General features: G+C 37.9%; 1 protein-coding gene across 8 annotated transcripts in view; it reads right to left on the bottom strand.

The window, feature by feature from the left end:
• The window catches only part of LOC107556334 (engulfment and cell motility protein 1-like), a 109,010-nt gene that overhangs the window by 26,315 nt on the left and 65,665 nt on the right, over positions 1–17,030 (bottom strand). For all 8 annotated transcript variants that reach the window (XM_016239421.1, XM_016239426.1, XM_016239422.1 and 5 more), the window contains 2 exons: positions 14,012–14,116; positions 12,053–12,161 (listed from right to left, as the gene is read on the bottom strand). In XM_016239421.1, the coding sequence (XP_016094907.1) occupies positions 12,053–12,161; positions 14,012–14,116 (214 nt within the window). The remainder of the gene's footprint in view (positions 1–12,052; positions 12,162–14,011; positions 14,117–17,030) is intronic.

Below are 17,030 nucleotides of genomic sequence, written 5' to 3' on the forward strand. Positions count from 1 at the left end.
CACAACAGACGATAAACCATTCGGTCTGAACTGTCTGCTGTGGAAGACACATGCAGCCACTTCATACAAGTTGCATGAGGTAGACTGAACTCTGAGCAACTTGATGATTGAACAATGGTTCATCTTTGAGAATCTGGATCACACAACTGATCCTCCAGAGTACAGGCTTTGCATAGACTTGTCTGGGTGGTCTTTAAAGACGACGTGATCTTCTCACATACTAGGAATCTGCCCAGGAATTTGACCCATATGTCCATATCCTGGTGCATCTGTGGAGAGGTCATAGGACTGTAACACTGACAGATGCATTGGCCACCCCTGCATCTCTCCAATTCTGACATGATCGTGTGACTTCCTGACAGATAATTACAGAAGACAAGAAGACAAACAGATGCATCTTAGGGAAGGAAAACAACAAACTAAACGAGCGAGTACAAGCCTGGAAGCCCCAAGGATGACATTCAAACATCACACAGAGAACAATGAGACGTCAAGGCAAGATGACAGCTGCGAGAGGTCATCTTCGAGGCAAGAACTGTGATGAAGTTATGAATTTACAGTGATGGATACCACCCTGGCTCTTCAATGCAGAGGGAACACCCGTCAAGACAAGGAGAATGAAATAATCATGGCCATTACACAAGTACACCGTGTGACATCTCCAGAGGGAAATCAAGTCCCAAAAATATGGAAAGCCATATTACAATTGGTCTTAAAGGAGAAATGCATCCAAAAAAGAAACTATCATATGACTTCTCTAAAGACTTGGAATTGAATTTTAAGATATTTTAAAGTACTTCTAAAGTTGAGGTCCTATTACATTGTAATTACATGGAATTCATTGTAATTGTAATTACATGGATTTTCATTTTTGGTGAATATTTTAAATCATCTTCAAACAAATGTTCAACAGAGCGATCATGGAGAAATATTACTTGAGGCAGGTCTGCCAACATGATGTAAGCAACTGATGATACATGGCAGATAAGACAGCTGCCAATCTGTTCATTTGTCTCATACTCAAACTCAAAACCTGCCACAAGCTATCATAAACACACTTGAATCCACCAACTATAATACAGAGGTCAACTATAATAAACACGTCAGTCCACTAACTCCCATAAATGCATGTCAATCTACAAAATATCATACACACCCTTATACACACAGACTATTAATTTCCTTTGTAAATAAACTGGATTGTATCTATTTAATCACACAACACAAAATCTATGTTGCTGTGTAATATAAGCACAGCAGATGTTCTACTGGACCTGAACATGTGTTTGTCAGTGTGTGTGTGTGTATGTGTGTTTGAATGTGAGTGAGATGCTGACAGCAGCTGCATCTGTTCACTCATCTATTTTGCATGAGAAAACTTGACCACACCAATGGCACAGCTGTCTCATTTTTTTATCCATTTTTTGTATCCATTCATTCTGTCCTGAAAAGACCTTCCAACAGTCTGACATTTCGTACAGTGTTCAGAAATTAACTTCAATTATCATCCCCAAAATGGGACAACTTTTAGCTTAACTTCTACATGGACAAGTTAACTCGTACAGACTTTATTTCTTCTGTGGAAAACAAAAGAAGATATTTTGAAGATATATATGTTATATCTATGTTTTGTTTTTGTCCATACAATTAAAGAAAATAGGGCTCAATGTTGTTTTGAATCCCATTAATTTTCACTGTATGGACAACTGGTTTGGAACAACGCAATGGTGATAAAAAAGGTGATATAACTTTATTTTTGGACAAGCTTAGATCTTTAAGTTAACTTTAATCAAATTTAAGAAGCTAAAGAAAAGTTTCATCGTCTCATCCTCATTAAAATGTATTAAAATTAGGCCCTGTTTACACTAGTGCGTTTTTGCTTTAAAACGGCATTTTAAAATGAAAACGATCCTGGTCTACACTGGTGTTTTCACTGCATTTCAGAAACGATCTCCATCCACACTTCACAACCGACACACGTCACATGACCATTCATGCAGGTACAACAATGAGCATAATGTTATTGTCAAGGATACGCAGAGCGAATGTGGGCAGCCACGCCATCGTTTTCATAAGTCTCCGTTTTGGTCTGTTTACACTGAAACGCAAACCCAGAGTTTTCTAACTAAAAAGGGGTCTGCAGCGTTTTCGAAAGTATTCATTTTCGAGGGTCGAAAACGCCGGAGTAGTGTAAAGGACAGGCGTAACTGTAGCAAAAGTTATGCATTTTAAAACTAAAACACACAAGTGTAAATGTAGCCTTAATGTCAAATGTACATTGTACTTGTGAAATGTACTTCCAACAGACAGAGGAGGTACCTCACGTGGCAAGATGGCGCCTGTGTTTTTGATTTTGCCGCTGCCACTGTCTGTCTACCGCGTTCTGTCCTACCTGTCCTGTGCGTCATTCTGTTTTTTCTGTTGCTTCTTAATGACGGACTCACTGCTCAGGTGTATGATTATAGCCAAACTCTTCTACTCATAAGATCATCAATGGTAGATCATAATATTCCACCACTCTGGGCTGATATTCCACACACATTATTGTCCATCAGTCCACTCAGCTGGTCTTTTTGACTGAAGTTCCCGAAGACATCGGAGGAAGCGGGGGAGAAGGGCCGGGTTTCAGGTGAAGCTGAGGCTGTCCTGGAAGCGAGGAGTCATCGGAAAACGGCGTCGTTCGCTTCAGATGAGCTCAACCTCTGTATATTCGGCCCATCTGTGGAATGAGTTTCCCTCGTCTATGGCTGACAACGTCAGATTCTCCTATCTCTGTCCTGTCTTCCCAGATACGTTTGTGGAGACCTTCTTAGATGATTGAAGTGATTTTTTATTATCTATTCTTAAGCTCACTAAAATTGTGATTGTTGGTGACTTCAACATTCATATTGATGATGTTTCTGATAAATTTGCAACTGATTTTCTAAATATTACTTCTTCTAAATATTAGTCTTTTAATCTCATCCAATATGTTACCGGTCCTACTCATATATTAGGGCATACTTTAGATCTTGTTTTCAGTTGTGGTTTAAATATTGGTTCTGCTTTGTCTGAAGATATTTTTATTTCAGATCATAATTGCATTTTATTCGACTTATTTTCTCATTTAGATTCACCATCCTGTAGTCGAGTAATTAATTCTCACATCCTGAATAACCTTTCTGCAGAAAAATTATCTTTGATAATTCATCCATTAATATGTCAAATAGTAGCGTTGATGTTCAAGTACAATCTTTTAATGAGCACTGCTTTTCAGTCTTGGATGAAGTTGTTCCTGTGAAATCCAGAGCAGCTCGTCTGATAAATTCCACCCCTTGGATCAATGATAGTATCTGCTCTTTTAAACGTATTTGTCGTAAAACCGAGTGTCTGTGGAAATCTACTCGACTATTAGTTCACTATCTGCATTATGGTTAAGGTTAAGGATGCCAGAATTAAGTACTTCTCTAATTTAATATCCAGCAGCAGACATAATCCCAAAATTTAGTTTGACACTATACATAACATTGTCTCTCCTCCATCACCTGCGGTTCAAATCTCTTCACTTGATGAGTGCAACAGTTTACTCCTTTTTTTCGTGGATAAGATAAACAATATACAAAATAATATTACTCTCTCTCCTTCACTTCAAATACCTTGTGTCTCCAGGGTTACTGGAGACACGTTTCCCCGATAACAATTTATGATCTCACTAAGGTAGTTAGTTCTATGAAAAATTATTCTAGTTCCCTGGATGCGGTACCCACTGCCTTGTTTAAAAATGTTATTGACATGATTGGTCCCTGAGTGTTATCTATAATTAATAATTCATTAACATCAGGTCAAGTTCCAGTTTACTTTAAACAAGCTGTGGTTTAACCTATTCTAAAGAAAACAAATCTTGATCCATCTTTACCCCAAAATTATAGACCTATTTCTAAGTTACTTTTTATGGCTAAGGTCCTGGAAAAAGTTGTTGTAAATCAGCTCTCAGCGGTTTTAGATGGTTATAATATGTTTGATAAATTCCAATCTGGCTTTTGTTGTATGCACTCAACTGAAACTGCTCTTCTTAGAGTTTTAAACGATTTGTTAATGCAAGGTGATGCAGGAGAATGCTCTGTACTGGTTTTATTGGATCTCACTGCTACTTTTGATACAGTTGATCACTGTATATTAGTTGAGAGGCTTAGACAGCAGGTTGGTATCTCTGGAACAGCCTTGAGTTGGTTTTCATCATACTTATCAGACAGGTCTTTCTCAGTAAGAGTTCAAAATTATACCTCATCAACAGCACCTGTGTCCTGTGGTGGTTCCCCAGGGTTCCGCTTTGGCCCCATTGCTTTTTGCTTAGTATTTGCTGCCTCTGGTGCAACTGATAAGTAATTTTGAAGGCATTCGCTATCATTGCTATGCAGATGATATTCTATGATGATAACTATATATTTATTTTAAGTCACATGCAATTACAAAATTGTCTACTCTTTTAAATTGTATAAACTCTATTAAAGTCTGGATGGCAAATAATTATTTACAGTTAAATCCTGAAAAAACAGAAGTACGTATCTCGGTTCCTGCTGGTGTTCTCCCAAAAGTGATGGAAAGTCTTGGTTCTTTATCTCATTCTGTTAAATCTAACCTTCGTAATTTAGGTGTTCATATGGGACAAGCTTTCACTCTTGATCAACATGTGAATTATTTGGTTCGTAACTGTTTTTATCAGTTGAGAAACATCGCAAAATTGAGGCCAGTTGTGTCCACAGCAGAGATGGAAATGATTATACATGCATTTATTTCCTCCCGCCTTGATTATTGCAACTCTCTTTTTACCCATCTTAGTATTTCATCTCTGAAAAAACAGAAGTACGTATCTCGGCTCCTGCTGGTGTTCTCCCAAAAGTGATGGAAAGTCTTGGTTCTTTATCTCATTCTGTTAAATCTAACCTTCGTAATTTAGGTGTTCATATGGGACAAGCTTTCACTCTTGATCAACATGTGAATTATTTGGCTCGTAACTGTTTTTATCAGTTGAGAAACATCGCAAAATTGAGGCCAGTTGTGTCCACAGCAGAGATGGAAATGATTATACATGCATTTATTTCCTCCCGCCTTGATTATTGCAACTCTCTTTTTACCCATCTTAGTATTTCATCCCTCAAATGTCTAGAAGTGGCTCAAAATGCTGCTGCTAAGCTTTTAACCAAGTCATCAAATAGTTCTCATGTAACCCCAATTTTAATTTCTTTACAATGGCTCCCTATCAAATTTAGAATTCATTTTAAAATACTTGTGATGGTGTTTAGAGCGTTGCATGGTCAAGCCCCCATGTATATAAAAGAGATGCTGAAACCCTATAACTCTAGTAGGAATCCGAGATCCTCAAATCAGATCCTGCTAGTTGTTTCACATACTAGATTGAAGACAAAAGGAGACTGTGCCTTTGAAGTAGTTGCTCCCAAGTTGTGGAATGCTCTTCCTCTGAAACTGAGATCTGTGGACTCTATGGACATTTTTAAAAAGCAGCTGAAAACTCACTTGTTCAAACTTGCTTTTGTCTAATTTGTTCTTTTAATTGTCATCTCTATTTTTATTCTTCATTTTACAAATTTAGTTGTAAAGCGCTTTGTGACACTTGCTCTTGAAAGGTGCTATAGAAATAAATAAACATTACTTACTACATTCTAATGATATTTTAATGGCTTTACAATGTATACATCAAAACGAAGAAGGAAAATTCACTGATATGGTACTGAAATGCATTTTATGCCTGGCCTATAATAATGTGTATTATAGACCAGGCTTAAAATGCAGTACTCAATACAACAGGGCTTCTATGCCCCATCTATTCACAAAGTGGTCCTCAGCCTCAAAATGGTTCAAGACCCCTTTTTAACCTGCTATTTTCAACTTCAACTATTCTCGACTTTAACTAGACAAAATACTACATGTTAGTGGTTCTTTTGAACCTCTTTTTGAGCTGCTAATGGAACCTTATAATCTGAATCATCCGCAGGGATCACTTGAAAGGCAGCGTAAATTTCCATTTAACTCAACTTGGCTCTTTAGCGTCCATCGTCCTCTCCATGTAATTGCTCGCACAGTGTGTATTTTTGTCAGCATTTGTGCATTGTGCCATGAGTGGTCTTCTTACCCACAGCTGAAGCGAAACTGAGGTACTTCAATAGTGCAGCCTGTCAATACCGACATCCATATCCACTAACTTCTGTACGGAGGAGAAAAAGAGCCTCAGCGAGTACTGAAGCAGAAGATGTTCCTAGGAGAACATTTCCCACTAAACAAATACACTTCAATGGATAACAAGACATGTGGGAGCTCTTTGTCAATATGCAGAACACTTTTTACTCATTGTATTTTTTTTCCACAGCATTTCAGTAAGAACTAGAGCAAACTAGAACAGTATTCTGGTTTCATCCACAGACTCAACATTGATCCCTCAGGCATTTACACAGGCTTGCCCAGGCATGGCGCCCTGTGCCCGTCTTAAAAGTGTGCCATATCTCAGTAGGGAGCTCATGATAGAGCAGCAGGGATGTCAAAAACATCATCTGAGAGGTGTGAGATAATCCGGACAGTTACAGACAAGCCTATTCCTGATGCTGTTAACCCACAGCATCATCTGTGTGGAGCTGAAGATCACTGATGCTCATGGGTTTATTAATGAAATCAAACTCCATGGACATTGAAGTGATCTGACTGTGACATGCTCACTGTGGTAGTTTTACAAATTATAAAACAAAACAAGGCCAGAATTGGCAGTCAATTCATCCCTGGATTGTTTAAAATTAATATTATTTAACATTTTTACACAATTGTTCACTGAATATCTCTTAATTTATCAAAATGTTTATACAAACTAGCATTCAAAAGTTAGGGGTCAGTGGATTTTTTTTTTTAAGAAAAGACTCAGCAAAGTTCAGCAAAGCTGCCTTAAATTGACCAATTGTGACGTTAAAGACATTTATAATGTTTCAAAGTTAGTTTTCAAATCAATGTGTTGTTTTTAACTTTATATTCATCATAGAATCCTAGAAAAAGTATCACAGTTTCCACAAAAATATTAAGCACCACAAACTGTTTCTAACTGTTTTTTTAGCAGCGTCAGCGTCAACGCCTCTCAATAGGCTTGTTTGAGATGAGCAAAATCTGCGCAGAACCGATCACTGGTGATCACCGCGAGATGCATGCCGGTTAGAAAAGTGTCCGAGTTACCGACTTGCTCTGATGTCACGCTGACGTGTGGCAAAAAACTCTCGCGACGGCGAGGCGGCTGTGTCGGATTGTGCAGTCCAGCACAGTTGCTCTCCACCGACTGCGCTGATCAAAAGCATGATGGGAAATGACTGACTGATGACACAGCTTAATGCTCATTGGTTCAGACAACTGTGGCGCTGCGTTCTCTTCTAAAATGTTAAATTTTTTTATCTGATTCCATGTGATTATGTGTTTAAATTATGCAAGAATGTTCCCAAACACTATGACAGTACCATCTCTGTGTGAGATAATGTGATGGTTGTCATATTGCTATAAAAATCTAAAATATATGTTTGTATTAAAGTAAAAATGGATGATAAATATGCCTTTCGTATGGAATTTAATAGCAAGCACTTTGAGTGTCTTGTTCATCATATTTACTTTCATATAAAAGCAACAGAACTCAAATTATATCATGTTTATTAGCAACACAGCATGTGAGTGTGAATAACGCGATATCTGTCTTTGATCTCGTTGGTATCTGTTCACTTCGAGAGGGCAGAACTGTCCGTCTTGACTGAGCTTATTTCACTCCTCCCCTCACTGCAGTCTCCTACTCTCGCCTTCATTTCAGGCGAGGCGAGGCGAGGCGCATCTCAAACAAGCCTATTTACTTTGAATGGAGTGACGTCAAGCGTTGGCGAAATTAATTGTGGGTCTGTCGCGTCGCGTTGGGTCCGTTGCTCGCGGCAGAAGTTGAAAACTTTTCAACTTTTCAAGCACCAATGCAGGCGTCAGCCAATCAGATCGCCTTATGCAAATACCCTAGCGCAGACGCTAGCCAATCGCGTTCATGCAACACCAGAAGACTAATGTTATTGGCTGTTGTCACTCTGACGGTCACGTCAGCACCAAGCTTCAGAAACGCCTTCCGTCAAGCGTTAACGCTGACGCCCTGTGTGAAAGGCTCATTTACACTTCTGCGTCGGACCTACGCCGTAGGCTATGCGTCAGTTTTCATTTATACTTCTGCGTCGTTGTCCGCGTCAACGTGCAGTACACATGCAAACCGCTAGTCTGCAGTGTCCACGGGCATGTTGCTGGTGTAACCCGCAGTACCACGGCAAAAGCCGAAGAAGAAGCGGCTCGTCGGAGAAGCATTATAGCCGTGATGGCGTCAAATAAATATAAAATCATTAATTCATTATTTAAAACTACAAAAAGGAGACAACAACGGAACAGGAGATGATGGCATTCGTTCAATCTGCACAAGGACTTGTACCACGGCAGATCAACATTGTCTGTTGCGGACAACTACTGATGTATAATGCTATGTAGTAAAATAAATGATAAGATACTTGTTCTTTGCTTTGTTTTATTTTATTTTATATAAGAAGGTGTAACATTAAAATATATTAAAGTGCACATAAACACACAAAAAACTCAAGTACATATGGAGGGAGGGGTTCTTTCAGACCAATCACAGCGCTTGCGGTCTGCGTAGAATTGACGCGCTGTTAGATTTTTGGAGAGGTGCACGTCAGGCTATGGCTTATGGGTGTGCGTCTATGCGTAAGCTACGGCGTAGGTCAGACGCAGAAGTATAAATAAGTCTTTAGATGGTATGTAAATTGGATCTTTTCAAGATGTTTATTCACAAAGTCAACGAATGCACTGGTTTCCAGATTATATGCTCTTTTTTTCACAGACACCTCTGTAATGCACATGTGCTTACCATGATTATTTCAACTCTGTAGCTAGCCCAAAACTACACAGTACTGAGCCATCATTAATATGTAAGTTCAGACATAAGGTGGAAACGCACCACTCTGCTCCCCCTGTAAAAGTGCAATAACACCACAAATCCATAAGCAAGGACATTTCAGCCTGTAGCCATTTTGATTCTCCTCATAAATATTAGATATTCCTTTTTAAAGACTGAAATAGGAAGTCATTGCATGGCGCCTGACCACCGCAGATTCCATTAAAGCTTTTGCAGGGAAAAACATGGACAGCTATAAAACTTTCAGAGCTTCTCTGAGAGGAGGTGAAGCAGGGACACCTGGATTCCTCAAATAATTAATGACTGCTGACGGAAGTAGCGGTCGAACAGAAACTCTTGTGCCAGAGCTAGATAAAACATATTTAAATGTGATGTGGGATATGCCATTAAAAATCTATCACCGGTAAGGGCAATTTGACTGGGTAATGAGAGATGGTTCAGCTAGAATTGTTTGCCTGCAACAGGGTACCGTATCAGCATAATTGAAGGGAAATTATGGCCTAAAAGCTAAAACAAGTTTTGGGAATCTCTAATTAACATAAAATGAGCAATCATCTGCAACACTGCTGCGGTCTCCAGAGCTTTCACAGGTGTGACAGGTCTCCTCCTGGATTGGTGAGCGCACAAGCTGGCATTCTTACAGTCTGAGAGATCTCTAGGCCATGTCTGTCTATTTGAAGAAGATACCAATTGAGAAGACGTCCCCACTTTTAAGGGTTGCAAACATCAAAACAAGCCATTCTACATCCTTCGCATCCACGTCAACTCAAATCTAGAGTCAATCCTACATTTAGGATTGATTTGAAAGTACTTTTACTCGTTTATAAATCATTCAATGGGCTAGGACCTAAATACATTGCAGATATGCTCACTGAATATAAACCTAACAGACCACTCAGATCAATAGGATCGAGTCAGTAAGAAATACCAAGGGTTCACACAAAACAAGGGGAGTCAAACAAAACAACTGATTGCACTATATTTTATGTATAATCTTTTTCTATTCTTAACTGTTTTAAATTGATTTTAAACCTTTTAAATATTTTTTTTTATCATTTTCAAAGTTTTTAAATTCCTTGTTTTATTGTTGTGATTCTTTTACGTAAAGCACTTTGAATTACCACTGTATATGAAATGTGCTATATAAATAAATTTGCCTTGCCCTCACAAAATATCTGCTAAATGGCAAAAAGTGTTCTTCTCCTAGTTAAAAAAAAAAAAAAAAGTGTCCAACCTCAGCCCTGGCTTTAAAACGCACACTTTACTTTTAAATGAGGAATTACATTAAGCTTTCTCAGCAAGTTCATTTAATTAAGTTTCCGATGACAGGATGGTGGAGCAATCTCCACTGAGAATATACTTGCCGTTCAATAACACCCAAAAGCTGTCAAGTGTTGTGCTAATAACCTCTTCTCTGCTAACTTGAATCAGAATACCAAATGGAGTTTTTAAACAATAAAATGCTTTGCTGGCTGCTCATTACTCTCCCGATATTGTGCTTAATAAACGTGATGAATCACTTCAACTGTGCCACATTAAATGGTGCGTGACTGAATCCTGATTCCTCAGAACTCCAGAGTAGGATAAGAGAATCTCAGATCTCGTAGAAATTTCGGATGTAGGTGCAGAAACTCTTATTTAATAGTATATGACTATTGTTGTTCTAAACTTGCAAGGCCTTTGTTCGTCTTTGGAACACAAATTAAGATATTTTTGATGAAATCCGAGAGCTTTCTGACCCTCCATAGATAGCGATGCAACTACCACATTCAAGACCCAGAAAGGTAGTAAGGAGGACATTATTAAAATAGTTAATGTGACATCAGTGGTTCAACTGTAATGTTATAAAGCTACGAGAATACTTTTTGTATGCAAAAAAACAAAAATAACAAACCAGAGGATGCACAATGTTGTGGTATCTTGGAAAACTCATTGATTTTTACTGTGTGTGACAACTTGTTGACCGATCCAAGATGGCGGAAACGTTGACGTGTCTGGAGCGGTCGAATGTGTCATCTACGTACATATATCTATGGAAACCAACTATAACAAAGTTCAGCACAGGCAAACACCACTTACTTTTTCTTCATAAAGAAATCTAGTTATAAATGTTTCTACTGTAACTTATTGGTCATCCATAATTGTGCTTTCACAGTCACACATACAGTGGTGTGAAAAAGTGTTGGCCCCCTTCTTTTTTTTTATTTTTTTGCATATTTGTCACACTTAAAAGATTCAGATCATCAAACAAATTTTAATATTACACAAAGATAATGCAAGTAAATACAAAATGCAGTTTTTAAATTATTATTTATTTTATTAAGGGAAAAAAGCTGTCCAAACCTGCCTGGCCCTATGTGAAAAATAATTGCCCCCTAAATCTAATAACTGGTTGTGCCACGCTTTGCAGCAACAACTGCAATCAAGCGTTTGGCATTATCTTTGTGTAATATTTAAATTTGTTAGATGATCTGAAACATTAAAGTGTGACAAACATGCAAAAAAATAGGAAGGGGGCCAACACTTTTTCACACCCCTGTATAACACCTTACTGTGCCGCCCATTGAGATCGATCCCACACCTCTCTGTTCTGCTCACCTCCATATATCATCCGTCTCTCTCTGCCACTTTCCATTCCTCTTTCCCTTATGTGCAAGGTCGAAACAACCTAACCAAGCATCCTGCTTTGAATTTGAGTCAGACTGGTCTCAATCCTTATGCATTAGCTCACGTCAGACAACACTGGTTGTTGCAGTCTCCTCAACTTGAGACATAAAAGAAAGTCATAAAAGCTCAGACACTGCAGAGGCGGAAGAGGGCAAACATTAGGCTCTTTACTTCATTAATTCATGAACTCCTCTACAATTATAAAGTCTAATGTTGCCTTTTATCTTCACTGCTGGCAACTGTTCACTCTCAACATGTGTGGAAGAAAGACAAAGACAAAAAGAAAGACAGACCAAAAAGATTCTTTAAATAATGAAACTCAATGGAGACATCTGACACAAGTAAATGGTAAATAAAAGAAAAAAAAAAAGTTTTTTTTTAAATAATACGTTTTAAAATGATGACACTTACGAAGTTCTCCAACTTTGAGAATTTCACACAGCATCTTTGTCAGTTCGATACTACTGCGCCCGAATGGACATTCATGTTTATCCTCACGACTGCTGTTCTCCAGTACAATCTGTAATATACAGACAGAATTAAATGTGTTAAAATGTGTACATTTAATAGCACTAAATCTATTAAAGCATAATGCTTTATAGAAAAAAAACACTTTACATTACCTACTTTTAATGTTTGTGTGTAACCCCGTTACTACGTGATTTTTCTATATTTCAATAAAAAAATTAATATACAATATCTATGTGATTTTTCCATATTTTAATTTAAAAAAATATGATTCCACCAGCACCAGTCTGAAATAGTCTGAATATAAAAACATATTATAGGTGTACCGTAGTGATTCAGGATAAGCCAAAAACACGGTTTGGAAAATGGATTCATGATGTACTAGCTTATTATATTAATTTTGTACATTTTGAACTAAAAAAGGTTACGGACTGCAGCTTTAATGGCAGAAAAAAGTAAATAACCACACTCTAATTTAAATCATTAAATTAATCAATTTTATTCATTTTTTATTCAATCCCATTTAAGTAAATATAAGATCAAAAAAATATGTAATTTATGAAAAATTCACATTCATCCATAACCACAAAGCTATAACCTACTGAGTAATAGCTTACTTTAGGCTAAATTTGCAACCCCAGTTACTTTCAACCTTGTTACTCTTTCTTTCATAGTTATTCTATATATATTTTTTAATTTGATTACTTTATTTCATAGCCATATTCAAAAATATAGTCAAAAATGTATTTAGTCTGAAAAACATGACAGATATTTTGAAGAACGTTGGTTTGGACCCCATTGACTTTAAATGGTATGGACAAAAACATTATTCAAAATATCTTCTTTTGTAAATAAAGTGACTGGAATGACATGAGTAAATAATTTTCATTTTTAGGTGAACAATCTCTAATTTTGATGTTTATTTACTTTTTATTGCTAGAAATAACAAAAAATAACGCCAAGCAGGGTTGGAAGCTATATTTCAGGTTAGGAGGGGTTGTTGCTGGAACTTGTGATGAGGGGACTCAAAAAAAGTGTCTTTACACTGCTAAATGTAAGGGTGCTGGAGTGTATACTGAGCACTGAGTGTATTTTAGTGTTTATCAGGGTATCGCTTGAGAGCAGCGATGGGCTGAAGAGTCACAGAACGCAGCTGTGGAGGGCAGTGAAGTGGAATAGTACAGTTAAGGAGTTATGCAAGGAGACAAGAATTGTCCTCATTCAACACCACTCCACTTTCCTTACTCAGTCTATGAGTATGAATAGAGGGGTAGATGACGCATTTTGGAGGAGAATAAGAAAAGTGTTTTTAAAGCAGTAATAGCAGAGAAACCAGACACAAAATCAAATCTCCCATTAAGATTTACTCCGTTCCAGCACTCTTGCACAAACTGCAAGACATATGCAATCTATAACATGCATTTACAAAATGATAGGTTGAATTTCATTTCATGTTATCTTTAATACAACCCATCTAAAGGGATAGTTCACCCAAAAATGAAAATGTCATTAATTACTCACCCTCACGTCGTTCCAAATCCGTAAGACCATCATTCACAAAAAGTATTCTCGTAGCTTCATAAAATTACAGTTGAACCACTGATGTCACATGGTCTATTTTAATGATGTCCTTGCTACCTTTGTGGGCCTTGAACGTGTCAGTTGTGTTGCTGTCTATGGAGGGTCAGAAAGCTCTCAGATTTCATCAAAAATATCTTAATATGTCTTCTGAAGATGAACGAAGGTCTTGCAGGTTTGGAACGACATGAGGGTGAGTAAAAATTAGAGTAACACTTGGCTTTAGAGGTGTTAACTGAGCACTAGTCAGACCATATATAAAACAGATTATAAATAAAAAGCATTTTCTCATTTCCACACCTACGTAATGTGAGCGCATCTTACCCTGATATAAGCGTCCTGATGGTGTCTGGCAAAATAGAGCATGTTGTCCAGAGCTAGCATCCCAGGAGGAATCTGAGTGAAGTCCACTGCAGGATTCACGTGATTCTACACAAACACAAGCATGATCGAGAGTAAACACACACTCCAGCCGTGACTCCATGACTCGCATCGTAATCACACCAAGAGTCTCGTATTGCATTCAGAGCAGCCAAGTCGAGATAAGACAAGTGTCAAATTGGTTCCACTGCACAAACTGCTGAAAGAGTCTGTGATTCAGAAACAAGCCTGCATATCCCCGATGGATGACAAAGGCCCAGCAAGCTTTCTGCAAATGCTAGGACTGTGATATCGGCTCCCTCTACTCGACCGTCTACTTCAAACTAATCTACACATTTCAGAAAATGTGGGACGGTTGCCTTTGAGGAGGAGGGCTCGGTGGCTGTCTGACTGGATTTAGAGTTGCCAATTAAACTGTGTTTGAAAGTTCTTGCTCTGGGGTGCTGAATAGAGGAACCACACAGAGTAAAAACATGGTTTATTACGAGACAAAGAAACAAAGAGAGAAACAGAGCTAGAGGGTATGTTTGGTAGGGCAAACTAACGTTGTACATTTGCAGTTTTGAATACATACCCTTTTTTGGTGTTTTATGCCTTTATTCTGGTAGGACGGTGAGTGGACAGGAAACAAAGGGGGACAGAGAGAGGGGAATGGGATCAGGAAACAGGAAAGGTCTGTGAGTTGGGACTCGAACTCAGAATGCCCAAAGTGCAATGGTGCTACATGTTCACTACACTTATGTTCAACATTCAACACTTATGTTCACTAAAGCTGAATTTTTTTTGGTAAAAAAATACAGTAAATCAGTAATATTGTGAAATATTATTACAATTTTAAAAAATGTTTTCTATTTTAACGTATTTTAAATTGCATTTATTCCAGTGATGATCCTTCAGAAATCATTCTAATATGCTGATTTGGAGCTTAAGAAATACTTATTATTATTATCAATGTTAAAAACAGTTGTGCTTAATATTTTTGTGGAAACCGCAAAAAAAATTTTTTTTTCAGGATTCTTTGATGAATACAAATTCAAAAGAACAGAATTTAGAAATCTTTTGTAGCATTAAGATCTCATCTACTCCAGTCTTTTTGAGGGATAGTGTATGTACAGTATATTATATAGAACATACTGTAGCATACAGTATATACTGCATAGTACAGAGTAGGCAAAACGCTAATATTCCATTCTGAACACCACCGGAGTCCACTGGCAGAGCACAGTACTTAAAGACACGTCTGTGGCGCGGGCACTGGAGACCAATTTCCCATCCATCAATGTGACAATGCCCTGAGAGAGTTGGAACACAGCCCTCATTAGCAACACTGCTGTCTTCACACATTCTGCACTGCTTCCTAACAGCAAATCACAGGGAGAAACAAACTCCACACTTCTCCTAAAACGCAGTGAAAATGGTGTCTAGACCCTCAGAGCTACCTGTCATTTGACATTGTTGGCATGGGAAAACGAGTGAGTGTGTGTGTGTGCAATCTGAGGAGGTGTTAACACCGCAGGAGGAATTTAGGGAAGGCCTTATCTTCAGACAGCACACGGCACTGTGAAAAGGGTCTTAGTGAACCTCAGAAGCTCACAGGGGCTTAGGAGCACGACAACTTCAGTCTTGTCCCCTTCAGGCTACTGACCACAATATGCTCCTGCACACAGGCCTTTCCTGCCTCTACTCCTCTTCACACCTGCCTCGGCCTCTCCTTTCTCTTTCCTGCTACCTTTATATTTTCTGATACCAGGTAAATTGTATAGCAGGCTCATTTACAAATTAATTTATTATTATATTAAATTTTTATAATTATTACAATTTATTAAAAATATATTTATTAAATCACAACACTTTTAAAAATATTTTTCAGCCTTTTGATAATATTTGATATTCAGCGGGGTGCTAAAGAGGGATGGACACCTGCTGCGTTGTCACGGGAACATTCCAGCTGATTATAATGAGGAAATTACACCGCTCCCTTTGCCCAGTGTATTCCAAACGATTACATAATGGCACGCACGTGCCCTGCTCACTCCAAAGTCCCCACTCCCATCTGAAATTGGCGAAACATATTTGCCAAATCCACCAGTATGTATTTGTGTTTGAGCGTCAAATGTTCACTCACCGCTCAAAACGGCGAGTTTGTGTCATGTGCGGAGTTCTGCAAGCTCGCGAATCCTGTCATTATAACAACGTGTAGATATGATGTAAATAAGAGATTCATTGTGCCGTGTAGAAAGCTTATTAACAGAACGTCGTGAGATCGCAATGAACTGAAGTGAGTGACAGCTTTTAGTGATTATAGACAGAGTGCTCTTTGCATGCATTCTAAGCTGTTTTGACTGCCTCAGAACAGATATATTCACCTCAGTAAAGAAATTATTGTGTTTCAAGTCATAATTTTATTTGTCTTGATGCTTCAAAATGACTCTCTTGTGTGCTTTAGGCACGCCGGTGTGAACTGCTGCACACTCGTATAAATGCACGAATGCAATGACTGGAGATTTTCTCTATATAAATTACATTTTCGATTTGTTTCTCGGCAAACCCGACCTTATGCCTTAAGAATACTTGGAATATGGAACGAGTTGCATGGGATAATTTTTATGACATTTGAGTCCTTTTTGTAAAAAGATTGAAGAAGTTTACAATTCATTAAATGGACAAGTGCAAACTTTTTTTTATGTCTTCTTTTATAATCCGGAAAAAAATAAGGTTGCTTAATATGGCTTTAGAACAGCATCAGGTTGACAAATTATTTACTTAAGTTGTGAAGGGGTAATAGTTATAATAAAAAAATAGTTATAGCTATAACCTATGAAAGAGAGCGAGCGAGCAAAATAAGGGTTAGGCATAGAAGAGCATATAGTTATATATATATATATATATATGTGTATATATGTGTGTGTATATATATATACAGTGGGTACGGAAAGTATTCAGACCCCCTTAAATATTTCAC

This window comes from Sinocyclocheilus grahami, unplaced genomic scaffold (genome assembly GCF_001515645.1).
Source record: "Sinocyclocheilus grahami isolate Dianchi unplaced genomic scaffold, SAMN03320097.WGS_v1.1 scaffold565.1, whole genome shotgun sequence".
Classification (NCBI taxonomy): domain Eukaryota; kingdom Metazoa; phylum Chordata; class Actinopteri; order Cypriniformes; family Cyprinidae; genus Sinocyclocheilus; species Sinocyclocheilus grahami.